Source organism: Mesocricetus auratus, unplaced genomic scaffold (assembly GCF_017639785.1).
Source record: "Mesocricetus auratus isolate SY011 unplaced genomic scaffold, BCM_Maur_2.0 Super-Scaffold_100676, whole genome shotgun sequence".
NCBI lineage: Eukaryota > Metazoa > Chordata > Mammalia > Rodentia > Cricetidae > Mesocricetus > Mesocricetus auratus.
The window spans coordinates 53,280,775-53,301,917 of record NW_024429266.1 but is presented as its reverse complement, the minus strand read 5'-3'; the positions used below and the strand labels follow the sequence as shown (position 1 = coordinate 53,301,917).

At 42.1% G+C, this 21,143-nt stretch overlaps 1 protein-coding gene across 2 annotated transcripts in view; it reads right to left on the bottom strand.

Annotated features, from left to right (window-relative positions):
* The window catches only part of Camsap2 (calmodulin regulated spectrin associated protein family member 2), a 69,944-nt gene extending 52,886 nt beyond the window's left edge, over positions 1-17,058 (bottom strand). For both annotated transcript variants that reach the window (XM_013115884.3, XM_013115885.3), the window contains exons 1-2: positions 16,769-17,058; positions 884-1,143 (exon numbers count right to left, since the gene is read on the bottom strand). In XM_013115884.3, the coding sequence (XP_012971338.1) occupies positions 884-1,143; positions 16,769-16,907 (399 nt within the window). In that variant the 5' untranslated portion in view covers positions 16,908-17,058. The remainder of the gene's footprint in view (positions 1-883; positions 1,144-16,768) is intronic.
* Positions 17,059-21,143: the final 4,085 nt, after the last annotated feature.

Sequence of the window (21,143 nt, the reverse complement as noted above, 5' to 3'; positions counted from 1 at the left end):
CAAGAATGAGTTAATGGTTATTAAGTAAGCTAAAATATCTAATGCATAAGTATTTACCATGACTGAAGCGTATAAATGAATACTTTTACATTTGTGTTTTTTCCCATTTTCCATTACCTTTTTAAATATTATTTTTGTGTGTGCATATGTATATGTACATAGGTCCATACACATGCAAGCCAAAGTAGAGTGTCAACTGTCCATCTCTATCACCCTCCACCTTTAAGGCAGGGTCTATCACTGAACCTGGAGCTCCCATTGTTTTGGTTAGGCTAGCAACCTAGCAAGCCTCATCCATCCTTTGTCTTTACCCCAAGTGATAGTCATAGGCCTGCAGAGGACTATGCTTGGCCTTTAACACAGCTTCTGGGACCCAAATTCTAGTTGTCAAGCTTGCACAAAGCACTTAAACACTAATATGTGTTGAGTTATTTTTGCCATCCCCTTACATATTATCTTTATGTGGCTCTGGGAATCAAACCCAGGTAAGGTCTTTCAAGTGCCAATCTTATCAATGAGCTATAGCCCATCCCCTATAGGAAAATTTACAAATCCCTTTTGTCTTACAAAAATAGTCAAGGATTCATTTTCCATATCTTTATAGCTAATTTCTAAAACAAGAAACTTTTACTTAAAAATTATTTCAAAATAGTTGTTATTTCATAACTGTTCCTTCAAGACATTAGAAGCCTCCAAATATTCCAAAATAGTTTGTCAAAATCTTCCTTCACTTAGAAACAAATTTTACAAGAACAAGATGGCTTTTGAACTCTAGGTACAGAAGCCATAAAAGTCTTCAAAGGTATTTCCTTCTGTTTTAAAGTACAATTCACAGACATACACATTTCCAACTTGAAATAATCTTACATATACAAAGACTTACCATCTGTATGGGTTTCTTGTGGAGATCTCGCTCAGTTACCAATTTTTCCTGGTCAGTGACATAAAGGCCCTTCTGAGCTAATGCCTGAATCACAGCATCATGGCCCAGGAGCGGCTTTGCGGCATCGCTCTTGAGGATGAGGCTCCCGGCACGACAGTACAGCTCAGCGGACAGAAGCAGATTAACAACAGGTGGTTTGATGTGCTCCTGGTCATACTGATCCGTGTAAAATGGTTCCTGAAGTTCCTCGGGCACATTTTCTATAAAGATGAAGGGAAAAAAATCTTTTTATAAGATTTCTATCAAAAAACCACAAATGCCATTTAATAATCACATCACTAAAAAAAAATCATATCACAGAACTTGAGATTATTTCTTAAAATATTAATATCCCTTTAATTAGCAAGATGACTTTTTTTTTTGAGGGGATGGGGAGGATCTGGGCATATGATCTAAAAGGAAAGCTACAAATTCCCTTTAGAGAACATATGGTTCTGTGAAGCAAACTGGGAGAAAAGTATGGCCACTTGCAGTGTCTCAAGTAGGCTCCTGGGCCTGTCAGTGACTAGCTACTCATGCAGTCAGTCAGGAAATGCCCCTGCTATCTGAACACTGCTGTCTGCAACACCTAACAGGAGAAACCAGCTAGCAAGTGTTAGAACTGAGACTACCTAACTTATCTGGTCCCTCTTCCTTAAGTGCTCCTCACCCCAACCCCTGCCCCAGTCTTTGCCCCTTTTTCTTAGGTTGCTAAAGTTATTGAGGGGATAAGATCTTCTGTTTAAAATCTTTGATGCAATATTGATGACTATACAAATCATAAACAGATGAAATACTATTTTATTTGGGTAAGATAATAAAATTTGTATACACCTTTAGTCCCAGCACACGAGAGGCAGAGGGAGGTGATCTCTGTTAAGTTTGAGGCCAGCCTGATCTACAAAGCTAGTTCCAGGACAGCCAGAATTCCATAGAGGGGAAGGAAAAAAAAAAACACAAAACCACAGGGCTGGAGAGATGGCTCAGTGGTTAAGAACATTGACTGCTCTTCCAGAGGACCCTGGTCCAATTCCTGGCACCCATATGGCAGTTCACAATTGTCTAACTCCAGTTCTAGAGGACCTGACACCCATGGCAAAACACCAATGTACATGCAAGAAGAGGAAGGGGAAGGGAAGAAAATTTGAAGCCAGTTAAAAAACATGAGATTGCTAAAGGCAATCAGAAGGTACCCAGGCAAATAGCAGAGGTCACGATAAAAGTTAAAGATGACTAAACCTAAGTTATAAGTAAAATGTAGTGGTTTGATTGAGAATGTCTTCCATAGACTAAGGTATCTGAATGCATGGTCCCAGTCAGTGGCATCCTTTGTGGAGGCGTAGGAGGTACAGCCTCGCTAGAGGAAGTATGTCACTGGGAAGGGCTCTGAGAAATAAATAAAGCCTCTCCTACTTGCAGTTTGCTCTCTCTGCTTTGTACCTGGGATTCAAGCTCTGAGTTCTCAGCTTCCTGTCCCTGCTGCCATGCCCGCCACTTGTTGCCTTGCCTCCTTGCCATGACAAATTCTTACCCATTTGGAAACAGAATCCAAAAGGAATTCTTCCACAGGTTGCTTTTGATCATGATTTATCATTGCAACAGAGAAGTAACTAATACAGAAAGGGTACCAGTATTATAAAAAAACGAAAAGCAGGGGCTGCACCAATTCTGGAAGAAAGAAGGTAAGTTCAGTTGCAGACATACTGAGTGTGAAATAACAGCGTAAGTATCCAAACAGAAATACCCAGTGAACAGCAGGAAATATAGGACTCAGAAAGAGGTCGGAGCCAATCTATAAATTTGGGATTTTGGAGACATTTAAAAATATCATCCATATTTAATAATGAAAACACTTTCTTTCCTTCTGAACTGCTTTACCTACCCAAAAGTGAGCCAAACTTAATTTAACATAGGGTTCAACATCACTTCAGACTTCAGTGCGGGTACTGCATTTCAGTATCATAGTACCTAAACAGAGGCTATTAGCAGAAGTCCCATTAAAGAAAACTACACTAAGATAATTTATCACACAATGTCAGTGGAGATTTTATTAAAATAATTACTATCTGGGCAGTGGTGGCACACACTTTTAATCCCAACACTTGGGAGGCAGAGGCAGGCGGATCTCTTGAGTTTGAGGCCACCTGGTCCACAGAGGCAGGAGGATCTCTGTTTTCAAAACCAGCAAGATCTACAGAGTGAGTTCCAGGAAAGCCAGGAGTCTTGAGCCACCCCCTCTTCCAAAAAAAGAAAGTATTTTTCAACTCCCTAAAGAAAGAAAAAGTTGTCATGACACCAGGTTGTTTTCACAAATATCTGTTTACATGCACAGGCTGCCAGGATGTAAAGCTTCTCTTTACAATGAACAGCAATGAGTACAGAGACGTGTGGCTGCTCAAGGTGATGATGGTTCAGTTGGTTCGGCCTTAAAGACTTTCATACCCTCTAATGTCACAACCCTTAATACAGTTCCTCATGTTACGGTGACCCCAATCACAAAATTATTTTCCTTGATACTTCATAACTGTGATTTTGCTACTGTAATGAAGTGTAATGTAAATATCTATTTTCCGACAGTCTCAGGCAATCCCTGTGAAAGGGTTTCAACCGAAGGTTAAGAACCACCGCTTAAGGTTTGGGAAACACTACAGAAGAAGGGGTGAAAAGGTGTAAGAGCTGGCGTGAAAGCTATCATCTGGGCACGGCACAGCCAATACAATCATGTTCTCCCGTCAGCTGGAACTGCCTGCGTTGAGTCCACACAGACTGGGTCTGTTATCAATACATCATGTATCTCACAGGGCCCGGGCCTTCCCTGCCAAACTCTTGGCTACTCATGGATTCTGGGAGAAGAACAGACATTGTCTCTAGTTGTGGATGCCACTGAGCTAGTCCACCAGTTTCCAATAAATATCTCTAAACCCTGACCACACGGATGGCCCTGATTAAACTCAAGTCACAAAGCAATGAATGGAAGCAAGGGGACTCATAGGAAGGAGGGGTTGGGTTTCAAAGATTGTGGGAGGTGACAATAATCAGAGTGGACTGTATACTTGTAGGAATTGTCTGGGGACAAATTTAATAGAGGTTATTTTTTCTTAAAGAAAGAAAAACTCCATATGCATACCTTGCAGCCCTTCTGTCTCAGTGTCCTGAGAGCTGGGATGCCAACTGTGAGCCACCACACCCAATACAAACACCTAAAACAAGTCACCAAGGACATTCTTAAAGACGTTCAAAACAGATTATAATGGTTTATATGTTAGTTTTCAAAATTATTTGGGATTGTATGTTTTTTGAAAAATGGGCTGAAACAGCATATTAGAAAAGAATCAGGCAAAAACAGGTAAAATATTTCATTCTTTTCTAAACTCCAGAACAAAAAGCAAAAACGGAATGGTTTGAGTGAAATACCACTGTAGAATTCCAAAGGACTGGAGACAAGTTGTTCTTGTGTGCCAGGTCTTTTACAGCACCTACCTCAATAGTGTTACTATCAACCTGACTAGATTTGTGTTTTGAATTCACACGCATTGGAAATGCTTGATGTACAGGCAGAAGCATTAGTGACAGTACTGTCCAGGCAACAGGCTAGAAGAGGCTTAGCTGCCTGTGTCATCCATCTTCCTACAAGTGGAGCAGAGATCTTAAAATAAGGGGGGGGGGGAACCAAGGGGCAGCAGGTAGGAGGGAATGCCTTATTTTTCAAATCTTAAAAAAGTTTCTGAAATAATTACTAACACTGAATATACAAATTTTAAAAACCTCCAACTAAAGGTAAGCCAAACTCTAAATTTTCAGCTAACTGAAAAAACATAAAAAAGGAATCACTAATAGTAAAAGAAACTCATAGTACCAGTAATCTAAGAAAACTACAATTAAAGATGTGTTTGTCCATCAGAATGTTAAAAGGGGGCTGCCCCTCCTGCCAGCCTGTTTGAACTATAACTCCAGCACTTCTAAGGCAGGAGAGGAGGCAGAGGCAGGTCAGAAGGTCACAAGCCAGCTAGCCCAGCAAAGCAGAAACAAGAGTATCCTGCACCAACAAGGTAGATGTTAAGAACCAACTCCCAAAAGGTTGAGTTTTAGCTATTTTAATTCTCCTCTAACGTCTGCATGTTTCTTTCTGCAGCTTCTTACTCTCATGCCTCTGTCCTGTGTCACTAGTGCACAGAACTCTGACACAGAGCAGGCTCCTGAAAAATTACTAAAATAGAGCACAGCCCCTAAACCCAGATGGCATCAATTAAAAAGTCCTTTTCTGAGCTTCAGGAACAGGCAATGTGTGGAGTGCTGTGCACGTGCTGTATGGCATTCTCAAGCTTAAGTTACCACTGCACTCCTACCACTGAGACCAGTTCTTTTATGTTCCAGATCACTATGGAAACATCAACCTACTTAATTCACTTGAATGCCACAAAGAAGCCTAAACTCACAGGAGGAGTCAGGTATCTCAGTGATGAAGGGTTACATACAACATGATGAAGACTAGAAGGAACTTTGGTGTGGTATGAAATGGTAAATGTTGGCGTAAATACAGAGAAAAATTAAAGATAAAAACTGTAGCTATGTGTTCTCTGTGTTAGCTTTCTGATATATTAACATTCTACAAGCAATAAACCTATAATCTGTATCTTAGTTTCTAACATCCTTCCCATTAAAACTTGGTACGGCCAGGCGTTGGTGGCGCACGCCTTTAACCCCAGCACTCGGGAGGCAGAGGCAGGTGGATCTCTGTGAGTTCGAGGCCAGCCTGGTCTACAGAGCGAGTTCCAGGACAGCCTCCAAAACAATACAGAGAAACCCTGCCTCAAAAAAAACCCAAAAACCAAAAAACGACAACAACAAAAGAAAACTTGGTACAGATACAGTACAAGACAGCTGAGAACATCTTTGCTCTCACACACATGTGCATAAGTATGCGTGAGTGTGGCTGTGGGAGAAGAAGGAGCACTGTAAGAAGGGTGCAACTATGTCAAGGGGACATACGGGTCCAGATGGAAGAGAGTTCTATTGGCCAAATCTAGGGCAATTTGAGTTATACTAAATGCAAAACAATAAAGGATTATAATTCATTAAATAAAAGATTAACCAGTAAGTAAGTAAATACATAAGAAAGAAAAAGGTCTTCCTTTTGAACTGTAACTCCAGCACTTCTAAGGCAGGAGGCAGGTCAGAAGGTCTTACAGGTGGCACCTGCCTTTAATGCCAGCACTTTACTGGCAGAGGCAGGCAGGTCTCTGTGAGTTCAAGGCCAGACTGGTCTACAGAGCAAGTTCTAGGACAGCCAGAGCTGTTACACAGAGAAACCCTGTCTGGAAAAACAAAAACAAACAAAAAGAAAAACAAAAGAAAGCTCTTCCTTGTAGTAGAGTACCAAATAATAAATGAGGAGGAATAATAGCAGTAATCAAGTTGTAACAGATTCAGGCAAAATTATTACTTGATGGTAAAATAGTAGGTACAAGTTTACAGAGTCAAATCCCCATAAATTGTTAACTAAAAATGGAAAAAAATGTGGGGCTGGAGAGATGACTCTGTGGTAAAAAGAATGTGCTGTTTCTGCAGAAGACCCAGGATGAATTCCCAGCATTCACATAATAGCTCACAACCATCTGTAATTCCACTTCCGGGGATCTAACACCCTCTTCTGACCTCTTCTGGTACCAGGCACACACATAGTGCACAGAACATACATGAAGAAAAAACATTCATACATATAAAATAAAAATATTTTTTTTTGGTTTTTCGAGACAGGGCTTCTCTGTATTGTTTTGGAGGCTGTCCTGGAACTCGCTCTGTAGACCAGGCTGGCCTCGAACTCACAGAGATCCACCTGCCTCTGCCTCCCAAGTGCTGGGGTTTAAGGCATGTGCCACCAACACCCAGCAAATATAAATCTTTTTTTAAAAGGAAAGAATCCATTGTATAGTGGAGTAAACTTCTGCAGGTTAAACATCCCTGAGAGTGAAACAAACACCATGTGTCATGTGATCTTATTTTCTAAGAATGCGTAGCATTGTGGTAGTTTTGCCAGATTTGTATTAACTTCAATCACTACAACATTAAATAAATCTAATTTCTGAGACATTCTGTAAATAGCTGACCCATTTTCATTTTATAAAAAAAGAAGAAGAGGGAGAAGAAGAGGAAGAAGGAGGAGGAAGAGGAGGAGGAGGAAGAGGAGGAAGAGGAGGAGGAGGAGGAGGAGAAGGAGGAGAGGGAGGAGGAGGTTCACACACTGGGGATAGTGGGAAAGAGGAGTTATGATGTCTCTACCCCACCTTGGGAGGAATTCAGTGGGTAAGGAAACTTTCTTGTTTCAACATCTTTCCTTTGAGCTATTTGGTTTGTCTTTAGGTGCCAAGGGCTCTGTGGAATGCAGAGATGGTGCAGGCAAAGAGGCAACAGGGCACACCTCCTGGTAGAAAACCAGGTGGTGACTGTGGTGACGGTCATCATAAGAGAAGAAGGAAAGTGAGAAAGGAAGAAGGTCAAAGAAGGTGGAAGGCAGGAGGCAGACATGACCGGGGATTTGGGACATCGTCTCTAGAGTCTGTGCCTGTTTCTCCAGTCTAGGCATTCCTATTCTGGGCCACAGCCAGAACCCACGCCAGGATCTCATCACCATTCTAGTCACTCAGACCCAAGGTGGAAGGAGACATCTGCTAAGGAAGGCTCAGCATTCCAGAGCACTGAAGAGGACCACAGAGAAGGAAGTGAGTCAGGCAACTCTTGTAGAAAAGACCAGCTGCTTTTACCAGGCACCCAGCATAAAGACAGTTTGACAAGGACTAACATAGAGGGCAAGGAAAAAGCTTGACACACAACTCAGCATGTAACTCAGTGCTTGAGCTTTCAAAATGTTGCCGTCATGACAAACTACAGAATTATTAAAGATTTATAATACGATGCATGATCCTGGATTTGATTTTGCAATGAGAAATAAAATAGCAATAATTAGCACTGAAACAAAATTGAACACGGGTTGTGGATTAGAAAATATATCATAGCTAATTTCTGATTTTTTAAAAAAGAATTAAATTTAAAGAAATACAGTGAAATATCTGAGGCATGGGGAGGGTATAATGTCTCCAGTATATAGTCAAATAAAATATCACATATATTTATATTTGTATTTACATAAGTACACACACACATGTATACATGTATTTGTATAGAAGGAATGGAAGGGAGAATAGAATGATAAATTGGACTGTATGTTAACAGCTGATAAATCCAGGTAAAGGGGAATGTATAAGACATCAAAATGCCAATTACCAATCTTTCCTGCCACATTTGAACATCTTCCAGAGTTTCACACACCAGTGAGCTAGTGTTCATCTAGCTACACAAGCCAGAAACCTAGGAGTCATCATCACTATTTCCCTCCTTCCTAGCCTTCAAAAAAATTCAGAACCAAGTCCAAATCTTTCCCTTATCATATCAATTCATGTCTCTTTGGTCCATGTAATCAGCACTTTTCATCTCAATTACTACATCTATTGCTAATTTTATCTTCCCATATTCATTTTTGTTCTCACTCCCAAGCATACCCTACTTGGGGCTGAGACAGTAGCTCAGCAGGTAAAATGCTTGCTCTGCAAGCAAAGGAACCTGAGTTCAGATGCCCAGCACCTATGTAAAAAGCTGGGCATAACAGCACACATCAATAACCCCAGTCTGATGGAAGGAGACAGGTGAATCTTGGGGGTTTTGATGTCATGCCAACATAGTCAAAGTGGTGAGCTCCAGGTTCTGAGAGAGCCTGTCTTTAAAAAAAAAAAAAAGTGTAAAGGAAAACAAATGCTGACCACTGTGAAAGCACCTATGCATGCATATGCACACATATACACACAATTTTAATTAAAATAAAATTAAAAATTAAGTCACGCTCTCTAGTAAAACTCTGCTTATTTTGCATAAGCAAATTCAATCATGGCACAGAGCCCATCCATCCCAAGGGTTTTCAATTATTTTTCCTTCTCTGAGGATTAAAATCTTTCCTTTGGACTAGAAAAGTAAAGTGCTCCTGTTTGCCAGCCACACTCAGCTTCTAAAAACCACGTTCTCGTTCTCCTCTACTACAGAGCCCCGGCACATTGTGGTCACCCATGTTACAGTGTTCTCTCTTCCTATTCTTTATATCCTTTTAGATTCCCAGGGGCCAGTGACTGACAGCTTGGTCCAATTTCCATGTAATAAAAGGAAAGGATTACCACTTATCCTGCTGCCCCTATATCTCAATGTGCCTTTACTTTTAAGACTATTCAATTCTATTATAAAAGATGAGTGAGTCTGTAGTTTATAAAGCATAACTATGTGCTGAGATACCTAAAGTAAGGAAAAGTTTAGCAAACAGAGACTTAATAGAATGTATTCAAGTGTTAATAGTTTATGTATAACAAACAGAGGGAATGGAAAAATAAAGATACCCTAATGGTCACGAAGCACCTAGATACTGATTATTCATACTACAAATATATACACATGTACGGCACTAAGTATTTATGATACAGTAAACATAGAGACAAAGGGTCTATAAAAAAACTAATATTCATGAGTCCTTAATCCAGCCACCCAGCAATGATGCCTATTTTGGCCTATAAATTTGCTACCCAAGGAACACAAAATCAATGACTATTCACCAAGTTTACTGGTAAGCTTCAACCGTGGCAGACATGGTCATTCCTCTGGTGTCTCTGATAAAAAAACAGTATGTGTTAGTGACTGGGTTTCCCCAAGAGGCTCTTTGCTGGAATTTCAACTCTTGTCCTGATGACCATACCAAGAGCAAGAAAAACTAGCAGAAAGGATGGACATAAAAACATTGTCTACTACAGATTTTGAAATACTCTTCCTGCTTCTACCTTATCCTAAATTCGATCACTACTTTATCTTTTCCCTCTGCTTCTTCCTGTGGAGTGATTTAACAAGTCATGAGGGTGAGCATTTCAAGTCCTCTGAGGTAAGCTGCCTCATGCTTAGAGGTTATTCCTGTATTAGGGTAATTTCCCACACAACACTCAGGGTTTCTCCATGTAATAGCCTTGGCTGTCCTGGAACTCACTTTGTAGACCAGGTTGGCCTCAAACTCTGAGTTCTGCCTGCCTCTGCCTTCCAAATGCTGGGATTAAAAGCATGCACCACCACACCCAATGGCAAGAAGTTTCTTTTTGGTTTTGTTTTGTTTTTCAAGACAGGGTTACTCTGTGTAACCCGAACTATCCTGGAACTAGCTCTGTAGACCAGGCTGGCCTCAAACTCACAGGAATCTGCCTGCCTCTGCCTCCTGAGTGCTGGAATTAAAGGGGTGCCACCACCACTGCCAGCTAATAAATGTCTTTTAAAGGAGCATTCCCATGAACAAAAGAAGACATCATGACAGAATGACAGCTAGATATGAAGTGTCACCTGGTTAAAACAAAATCCACATACACAACATACAATTTTAAAAATATATGAATCTATTCCTTAAATCAAATTCCCAATTTAGAAACAAAAGAAAAAAGAAATCTGTTAAGCAACTCTGGAAATCTAAAGAATAAAAAACTTCATTAAGCTTCATGTAGTGACACATTCCTACAAAACTACTATCTGGGAAGTAGAGGCAGGAGGATCAAGAACTAAAGATCATCTTTGCTACGAAAGTGCAAGGCCAGACTGGGCTGCATAAGACCCTGTCTCAAAACAACAAAACCCAAGATTTCTTATCAGCATGTCATGTGTTATACACCATTATGACATTTTTGAACGAAGTGTGTTTCTCTGGTTCTCCACCCTCATGCTTCCCTGTTCCCTGCTTGTAGCCTCCCCACAGAGTCTTTCTATCCTTCAGGTCCCAGTGATCTTTTGCCTACCCCTCTACCTTTCCTCACCACCTGTGACCTCCTCCTGGTCCTTTCCAGATTTTTAGACTTCTCACGTACTTATAGCTATTTCCATATATACATGTATACATTATGGGCAGGACATTTAGGAGAACATGAACTTTTGTTTTTCTGAGTCTAGATAACCACACTTAACATTATATTTTCCAGATCCATCCATTTTTTCTTTACCAGTTTCATGACTCATTTTTCTTTATAGCTGAATAACATTCCACTGTGTATATGTACCAATTTTCATTATCCATCCATTGATGAGCAGAGGGTTTCCATTATCCTATCATGAATAAAATAATAAACATGAATGTACAAGTGTCTCTGTGGTGAATATAGAGTCCTTTGGGTTTGTTTCCAGGAGTGCTACTGCTGAAACCCAAGACATTTTATTAAACAAATAGTCTGCTTTCTCCAACAAGCAAAGTGCAAGACAGACAAAATGAAGACAGGAGAGTCTATATATTTGAAAAACAAAGACAAAACCTTAGAACAAATGGCCCTTTTGCAGATCCTGACAAGCACAAGTAAACAACTACAAAAAGAAAAGGCCTGTATGGCACAATCATAAACGCTAATACTTATGTCTTAGGGTGGGATCTGTGGTAATGACAGTGACAAGCTTACAATTTATCTTTGGATAGATAGAGCAGTTTCAGATTTGCTCTAAATAATTGGTGGGGGAGGAAGTGTTTACAGATAGATCACTACTGGCCACAAGTTTATGATTGTGTAGGTAATGAGGCCACAAAAATTTACTGTAACTATACATGGATGAGATGTCATCAAATGGTTTTGTGTAAGAAAAGGGCAAGTAAAGACTGCAGAAATTTCATGTAATAATCAGGAAAGAGCTCTGAACTGTGGTTGCTGGCTGACACCTGGAACACCTTTAGCTATTTAGTACCATGACAACCGAGAATAAAGCCCACTGTGATGAAGGGTACAGCTAAAAGGAAAAATACGAGCACCCGAAACTCAAATCCAAATCCATTCTACTTTAGGGCTCTTGGAGTTATAAATCCTTTATATTGTTAGTCAATTTGAGTTGGGTTTTCCATTAATTACAAACAAAACTATCTCCTAATCCACTTCCAACCTAGTCACATTTGTCTACGTTTGCCAGCTTTAACAGCCAATGGATCCCCACTGTAACTTTTAGTCCTACTCAAATCTATTTCCTATGCTATTTCTAAGATTTCGGGGTTTTTGTTTTTTGTTTTTTTGTTTTTGGTGGTAACACTTATGTAACATGAAGTATACAATTCAACCTTTTTAAAGTGTACTCCATAAGAGCTTTTTCAGAAGCTCTTATGGAGTACACTACTTAGTTTATGCCCAGAACATAAACTAAGTAGGTCAAGGTTCCAGGAAAATTTTCACTAGATTTAGCTAGATGGTCAAGGATAATTTAATTAGTCCCTCCATGCCTGTTTTTTCATTTATTTAAAAAAGGAAAACTATATTTCCTAACTTCTTGATTTCAATCTGGATATTTTTCCTACTTTAATATAAAAATTCCCTTTTAACCTGGCAATATGATGCAAATTTCCATCAGGCATAGAGAATACTATCAGCATTTGGACAAGAACTAAGGATGCTAAGAAAGTTCTACAATATACTAGACAGTCTCCAGAATGAACAATTACCTGACCAATAGTTCTACAGTTGGGAAAACCTGATTTAGAGACTTAAGGGAAGAAATAACATATCTGCTCAATACGGTTGTTCTCAGAAAAGAAAAATTCATGTAAAATGCTTTGAATAGTAATTAACTCAAAGTACATGGTATAATAAAATAATAACAGTTTTAATTTTAATTTAAGATAACTTACCTACTAATAACAACAACAACAAAATGCAATCGCAAATATTAATTTATCTTTCAAGCTGGTTTTCCCTTAACTTCACTACACAAATCTCGCCAAATCTATGTTTCACTAACAACACCTGGATGTCCTTCCTCCATGGCCTGCATACAAACCATTTTCTCCATCTTCAAAGTCTACTTTCAGGGTCTTGTTTAAAACAGCCTCCTTTACTACAACAGCTCTTACTTCAGACTGCTGAGCTGAAAGTGATCTCTCCAGACTAGCCTCCAGCACCACTCCCCATCCCTACCAGTCTCTCTGTGAATGTCACTGTTCCACTGTACGGTTCTTATCCTGAAATATACAGCAGTTAAGTTAGACTTTCCTCTGTGCTTAAAATCACTGTTTGTAGCCGGGCGGTGGTGGCACATGCCTTTAATCCCAGCACTCGGGAGGCAGAGGCAGGCGGATCTCTGTGAGTTTGAGGCCAGCCTGGTCTACAGAGCGAGATCCAGGACGACCTCCAAAACAATGCAGAGAAATGCTGTCTCGAGAAACCCTGTCTCAAAAAACCAAAAAAAAAAAAAAAAAAAAAAAAAAAAACTGTCAAACACCTTCCCTCCAGGGCGTCAGGGCTATACTTTCTTCTAAACAAAAATGTAAACATTTATTAATTTATCTAATTACTGGGGGGAGGGGAGGAGGCCTGTGTCATGGTGCATGTGTGGTGATCAGAGAACATCTTGCCAGTCAGTTATCTCCATCTGCCGTGTAGTTCCTGGGGATCAAGCTCAAGCTGAACCATCTACTGCTCTGTACGCTTTTACAATACAATTCTTACCTCTGACTGCTCTGCTTCTGCTCCGTTTCTTTAAGTCCCCACTCTTCTAAATGTGCCTTTAACTTTTTTCTTGTCTTCTACAATCACATCTACTTGCAACTTCAGCTGCAGTTACCATCCACAGAATACCAAGTTGTTAACTCCAGACTCAGCTCCAGAACCACACTGCAGTCTGACCTTTATTGGTAACTACTTACTTTACTGGATTTCTCAGACAACAAATATGGACTTATATATCTAGTTCAAGAATATCAAAAACATCTGCCTTCCCATCCAACCCGCTTCTCCATTAACTGGTGTCACAATTTTACTTCCCGGTCACAAAAGTCTCCAAGTTTCACTTTCTCCTTGGGTGGTCCTATCCTCCATTTATACTCTTCAAAATCACTCATATATCCCAAATTTAGTCCTTTAGAAATAATAAGGATCAAATTTTCTCAACATCTGTCACTTGCTTCTTCTCCATTCCTTTGGCCCATGTAAAATAGTCCTTTACTATTAAAAGCATACACCAAGTCAGACTTCCATGGTTTTGATCCTAGTTTCTTCCATTGGTTTGATGCCTTTGGATAAGCTCCTAAACCCATTCTCATTAAAACTGGGATGAGTAATAGTTTCCACCTTTTAAGGCCATCATGAGAATTAAAATGAGATACTATGTGTGAAGTGGAATATTTTTCAGGACAAGAATATTATTCATGTAAATATCTCATATCTGCTTTCTAGGTATCACAATGCTAGTCTTACTGGTTTTACGATTCAATTAATTTATTCCTTGCCCACAATTAATTCTGTGTTAACCATTTTGAATTGCTGTTCCAACATACAATTCTAAAACTAATGATATTGTATATCAAAAGTTAGGAAGGAACCAGTAAGATTGCTCAGTGGATAGAAGCCCTTGCTGCCAAGTCTGACAATCTGAATTCTAGCCCTGGAGCCTACCTGGTAAAGAGAACCAACTCCAGCAAGCAGGTTGTCCTCTAATGGGTAAGTGTGTGCACATGCACACAGGCATATAAATGTAATATAACAAATTATTTCTAAAACTTTGAACATTTCTAACAGCAACAACAATAACAAAAACCCTACACGTTAGCCTAAGAAGTTGGGTTAACATTTTGAGTAAGTGAATACAATTATTAGCTTCAAAATATTTGTCTATTAACCTTTTTGTGTGTTTATGGCAAATAAAAATATATCAAAATAAAAAATCTTACCTTTTTTCTATTTACTCTGTATAAGTTTATTTTTTTAAGACTGTCAATAGGAGCTGGAGAGATGGCACAGTGGTTAAGAGCACTGGCTGCTCTTCCAGAGGACTGGGGTTCAATTCCCAGTACCCAGTTAAGAGCAATGGCAGCTCACAACTGTCTGTAAGTCCTGTTCCATGGGATCCAACATCCTCACATAGACATGCATACATACATAAAGGAAAAACACCAATACACATGAAATAAAAAGAAAAATAAAGACTGCCAACAGAGAAAGCAAAGGTGGAACAGAGTGGCACACATCTCTAACCCTAGCACTGATGCCTAGTGCTAAGGCAGAGGGTTACTATGAACCTGAGGGCCAGTCTTGAGACCAGGCCCCCGGAACATACACAGTGAGACCAAAGAGATGTCTCAGAACACACACACACTCACTCACACACTCACACACTCACACACTCACTCTCTCTCTCTCTCTCTCTCTCTCTCTCTCTCTGAAGAATGTGTCAACTTGTAAGCTGCTCTCTTAAGGCCTTAGGTCTTTTTGTCCATGCCAACGGCTGCCCTGACTTCCTCCTGCTTAAACGTGGAGCACACTGGCATCAGAGTTGTGAATTGTAAGTAAAACAATGCAAAGCGCTGCAGAGCGCCTGGCAGAAGTCAGAACCTACTGATCATATGTTCCTCCACTTCCTTTCTTCCCAAGTGTGGTCTAGTACTCCAGAATCCAGTGACCAGCCTGACACACATCCAAAGTAGGGCATTTCTGCTCTGAAGCCTCTGGGAGAGCAAACAGCAGAACGCTCGTTTTCTGTGCTATAAGCACCCTCTCAGTTTCAGATGGCAAGAATGGCCCTGGTCTTCTCTGTGTTCTAGCTTCCTTCCACACAGGAAACACTGTCAGTTTCCCTGTTTTCTAAGTATGCAAAGAGCCTCATTTGTTCTCCAAATAGATATTTCATATACTGCTTCCCATTCCTTATATCAAGTTTTTTAGAAGTATTATCTGTGCTTCCTATTAAGACATAAACATAAAAATTCCTTCAAACTAACTCAAATTCTTTTCTAAACGAGGGAATTCAACTGCTCCTTAACCCAGATGCACAAGTCGTGAAAACACTCATCTATGTGTAAGGTTAAACAATAAAGCACAATTAAACCATTAAGCCACATATTTTCACAGTCCTGAAACTGGAAATCAGTCATCGTCCACAAAACATCCAGAACAGTTTGCAAGCACTGAGGGACTGCTCTAATTTTTTTTTAAAGCATTCCACAAGATGAGCTCCTAAAGCAAGAGCTAAGGAATTACAGCAGGAGGCCCCTTTCCTGTTATTCTGCAAAGACTGGGTTATGGAAGGAGTGTTTAATTGCCACTGTACTACAGGATTTCTGTGTCAACAGCACATGCCACCCCCCCCCAAAAAAACACTTCTACTTCAAAAAGAAAACCTCAAAGCAAGGTTTTGTTTATCCGATTTTATGATGCCAAGATACATCTGGAAAAAGGAATACGCCTCGATGACACTAAGTGAAACGAAAACTGGTTTTAATGGGTGGCTTAATGAGGATCTGAAATGTGTGTGGAAGGCTGATAGAGGGATAAAGAAAGACAACAAAAATTAATACTGCACTTCAACGGAGACCACCTTTCATCCTATAGAGCCTGAATAGCAGCCACCATTACAAATGTCAAAATCAATAGAGTACCACGGACCATCCGCCTTCTCCCAGTAATAAAGAAACTCAGATTTCTTGTCAGGGTAATCACAATTATGACTGAGAGGGAAATGTACGCAGCATAATGAGGAAAACACCTCATTAAAGCCATTTTGGGAAAACACGACAATTTGCTCGTTCAATTTAGACGCACACATTCACGCTATCCAATAAAAGGAATCTGGTCAGCCCTCCCGCGACCAGTCAAGGGCACTTCATTGAAGACCAAACCTGCCTTCTTTCTTTCTCCTAGTACTAGTCTCCCATCATCTCCCTGAACCTGTACCGGAAGACATACATGGGGGGAGGGCGTTGGAATCAGGAACAAAAACCGGGATGTGGACACCATCGGAGGAAGAGGAAGGGATGACACCACTTACCTGTCCCAAAGGCTTTGGCCACCAGCCAGGCCAGATTGCAGGCGATTTTGGCCCTGGAGAAGTCATAGTGGTCAAAGGGCTTGATGGCTGGAACAATGAACGTCCTTCTCATCTCCCGCGGGTCTGCAGCATCCCCCATCTTTCACGGCGGCTGGTCGGGATGGCGGGACGACAGCCTTCACATGGTGTGGAGGAGAGGGGACTTCAGATCGTCCGCGGCGGACGCGGCCCTCCCGGGCGCCGGGCGCGGAAAAGCTCAGCTGTGCTCGTCGCGAGCCCGCCGCCGCCCGCGAGAGCCGCCGCGGCCCCGGGCATAGACGTGAGGCGGCGCCGGGCCGCGCTCGCTCCGGCCCCGGTCTGCCCCGCCGCCTCCCCTTTGTCTCCGTTTAGTCACACGGGCTCGGAGGAGGGTGGCGGCTGCGAGGGCCCGGAATGCTCGGGCGGGGGCAGCCTGGACGATCACGTCGCGGATAGTGTCCCGGCCATGGCGGAGCGCGCACGCCCCGCCTCACTCACCGCCGCCCCTCGGGCCGCGGGACCCGCCGCGGAAAACGTCAGAATCGCTGCAGCGCGCGAGCCGCCCGCGGCCCGGCGCTTCCCCGGCGCTCCCGGCGCCGCCGCCCGCCTCCTCAGCGAAGCTCACGGCCGAGGCAGCGGCCTGGAAGAGGCCGCAAATCACGGGCCCGCGGCTCCTGCCTTATCGGGCTTGTCCTCGTATTTTCCGCTACCCCTCCCGTAGCCGGGCGCGTCGCTCCCCTTCAGCCGCCGCCGCCGCCGCCGCCGCCGCCGCCGCTGCGGTTTTCCGGCTGCGGCACTGGATGGAAAGAGCAGAAGGGGAGACTGAGCATGCGCCGGGCTCTCCCGGCCCCGCCCCCGCCGCTGCCTAGCGCCGCCGCGCGCACTGAGCATGCCCAACCTCGGTGTCACCCGCGCCGGGCTCCGCGCCCCTTTCCATTAATCAACAGAGTGCCCGCTTGAGTGGGCGTCCTGGACGTCCCCAGCTTTGGGCTGCTGCCGCTGACACTGCTGGAGGAGGGCAGGAAAGAAAGGGAGGAGAGAGGCTTTTCCCTCCAGTTACACGTGGTTCAGTCGAGAGAACTGATGTTTAATTCCAAATGCTGCTTATGTCACACACGTATTGCTGCGAACTTGCTTTGCACACCCATTTAGCCCTTGCAGTAGCCCTGAGAGATAGGTGTTACAGCTGGTTGACCACGAAATTATGGAGGGATGCAGTGAGCTGATGCACCCACGGGGTTTAACCGGAGTTGAAGGTCGGGTTTAAAGTCTCCAAACCCGTATTAATTTCATATAAAGACATTTTAACTTGATACTACGAAGTTTTCTAAGTGAGGGGACAGTGTTTCGGTGTCTTCTGTTTCCTCATAAAATAAGTAGAAATCGTTTCATAAAAAACACCCACAATTATGGTTTGTTGTAGATTTCTATGAATTCGTTTTGTCAGAACCCTCTCGGTTCCACCATGTTTCTCAGACCTGTGCACTTCTGGTCCTGTCACTGTGGTTTCTCTGTCCTTGTGACTTTAAGCCCCTCCACAATAGTTATTCCCTCCAGAAAGCCTTCTCTGATAGTAACTGCCAACTTCCCAAGCAGAGCTGTCATATAGGCACCTCCTCAACTGTTTCCAGAGCAATGTATACCCTTTATGTCACAACTCTCGTCACATTGTATGCCAATCTCCAACTGTCATTTAGACAGATGACATTGTCTATCTCTGGCACCTGTATGATGCTCACCCTCATAGTAGCTGCTCTGTTAGTGAATGTTATTGTAGTTAATACTGAGTTCAGTTAGCTTGCTAATTCCTCATATCTTATTTTAACACATTGTATCCTAATTTTGATTACATAATCCTGCATTGTTTTCATTTTACAGGTGACAGAACTAAGACTCAGAAAAGCACCTTAAATTGCAGATATAGTTAAAGCACACTCACAATTTGAACCCAGAATTATCTTACTTTGTACAACTAGGGCCTCCCTATTATTATCAGCCATTAAGAGGGAAGACATATGAAACATGAGGGCAGAAACTTTGGACCCTACTATCTCCATTGCAAACCCCTCCCTTTTGATTCTGCTTAATCCCTTGAAACACTCCTCCCTGAACCCAATAAGGCATTACAGATAAGCCCCGCTAACAATTCAGAGCAGGGGGAAAAATGCCACCAGTAACAATATGCCATTAGGGAATTGGCATATTTTTCAGTAATTCAATAAATATTAATAGGGTTTTTCTCATAGGTGAGGCCCTTTGTAAAATTAACTCATTAACATATAAATACTAGTGGTCAAAGCACATTCAAATGGTAACTAGTTTCCATATCTTTTTGATGAAATGGGAACTAATTATCTTCTTGTCCTAGATATAGAACTGAGGATCATAGAGATCAAGTGGCATAACGAAGATTTCTGGGTCCATTTGTATCGGAATCTAGCTTCAAATTCAAACCCAGGCCTTCTGTCTCCACTCCTGGGTACTTTTCTGGGCTCCTGCTCCCTCTCTGTATAGTGGCTGGCACATATACAGATAAACAGCACATAGTGTAAAAATGGTTCGTGCTGTAAGAGATAAGAAAGCACAGCAAAGATATGTGGGTAAGGGGGACTTGGAAGGTGTCTTAGAGACCTCTGTTACAGCTAGTGTCCTTAAATCCAATTTCAACTGGATTCTAGAGCATACATATCAAGTTAAGAGAAATCTACAGCCTAGAAAAAGTTAGAAAGCCTGGAGATGGTGACCGCACACCTTTAATCCCAGAACTTGGGAGGCAGAGACAGGCAGATCTCTGTAAGTTCGAGGCCAGCCTGGTCTACAGAGTGAGTTCCAGGACAGCCTCCAAAGCCATAGAGAAACCCTGTCTCGAAAAACTAAAAGAAAAGAAAATGTTACTGAAATACTATGTCTGTTGTTTTATGAATCTACAAGCAAATAGAAGATTCTCGAAACCAGCGAGCAACCAGCCGTAGTCACCTTTGTGCTGCCCATGATCTAGCACAGCCCTGTGCTTAGACAGGGTTCTTAACAAATGAGTTTTGAATCTCATTGAAAACTATTTCAACCTAAATAAGCGACATGAGGAAGAGAAGACAAAGGCAGTTGCTCTGATTTGCCTCTTGATTCAACAGTGATGCTCTAGTAAGGATAGTATTACTATGACCCCAATTGCGAAGGAGTATGTTTAGGAATGAGACAGGGAGGGAGGCACGGAAACAATGAGCAGCTTTTACTTTCAGGAGGCTGTGAAACAGCTCGGGGTCACAGTGGGAGGCTGCCATTAACAGGGAAACACCCTGAGTACAAAGAAGGAGGATTCATTTTCAGGGCGGCAGACATTCTAATAGGGTGCTCTTTGTGACACCTTCAAAATGGTCCTTTATAAGGCTGGAAATCTCTGTGGACTATCACCTCCGAAAAGAAATGCTTTCCTCCTTGCCTTCTGAAGACAACTGAGTTTGTTTGAAGCAAAAACAAACCTTGGCGATTCTTCGGGCTTGCTGGCCCAGCTGCACAGCTTCCTTCTGCTTTTGATTTCTGGGTCTGGGGGGGTCTCAGTCCATCAGGGGCTTTTATTCCCATACATGCAGCACTCCCTCCTTTATCTTGTTCCCCTCCTGTTTCCTGGAACCCTGACCACCAAACAGCAGACCTCTGGATAGTCATCCTCTACTTGTGTCTTTCAATAGACTTACGTTTGCTCGTTCACTCATCAGCAGTCAGTGGAGTCCCAAGTGCTCAGGATTGAGTGTTGAACCAGACAGCTGAAGAAGCAGCTTGCTAAGCTGGGCATGGTGACCTGAGCCTGTAACTCCAGCCCTGCATATAAGAGATTAAGACAAGGGGATCAGAGCTTCAACACCATCTTAGGCTATGTAAGTTCAAAGCCAACCTGAACTACATGAGACACCCATCTCAAAAACAAAGAAAGGAAAAAGACAAAAAAAACAAAAACAAAATAGAGAAAGAGCAAGAAGAAGCAACACCAAATTCTTAATGGGAAAACATGGAAACAGGGTGCCTCTGTGACCTAAAAGCCCGGTTTGTCTTCACTGCCAGGTCTGTGTCACCAGAAGTTAAAAACCTTTTATTTCCCCCCACAGAAAACTTCGTTGTAGTGTAGCTCAAGTGACCAAGTGCTTGCCTAGTATATAAAAAACCCTGGATTTGACCTCCAGCTTTGTATCTTGGGGTGCACACCAGAAATCCCATTCTTGGGAAGTGGAGATAGGAAGATTAGGAATTTAAGGCTGTCCTGGGATACATAGTGAGCTTGAGACCAGCCTGGGCCAAAAGAAAGGGGGAGAGGGAGGGGTCAGGAATGAAGGAGAGGGAAAATGTTAATTATTTTAAATTG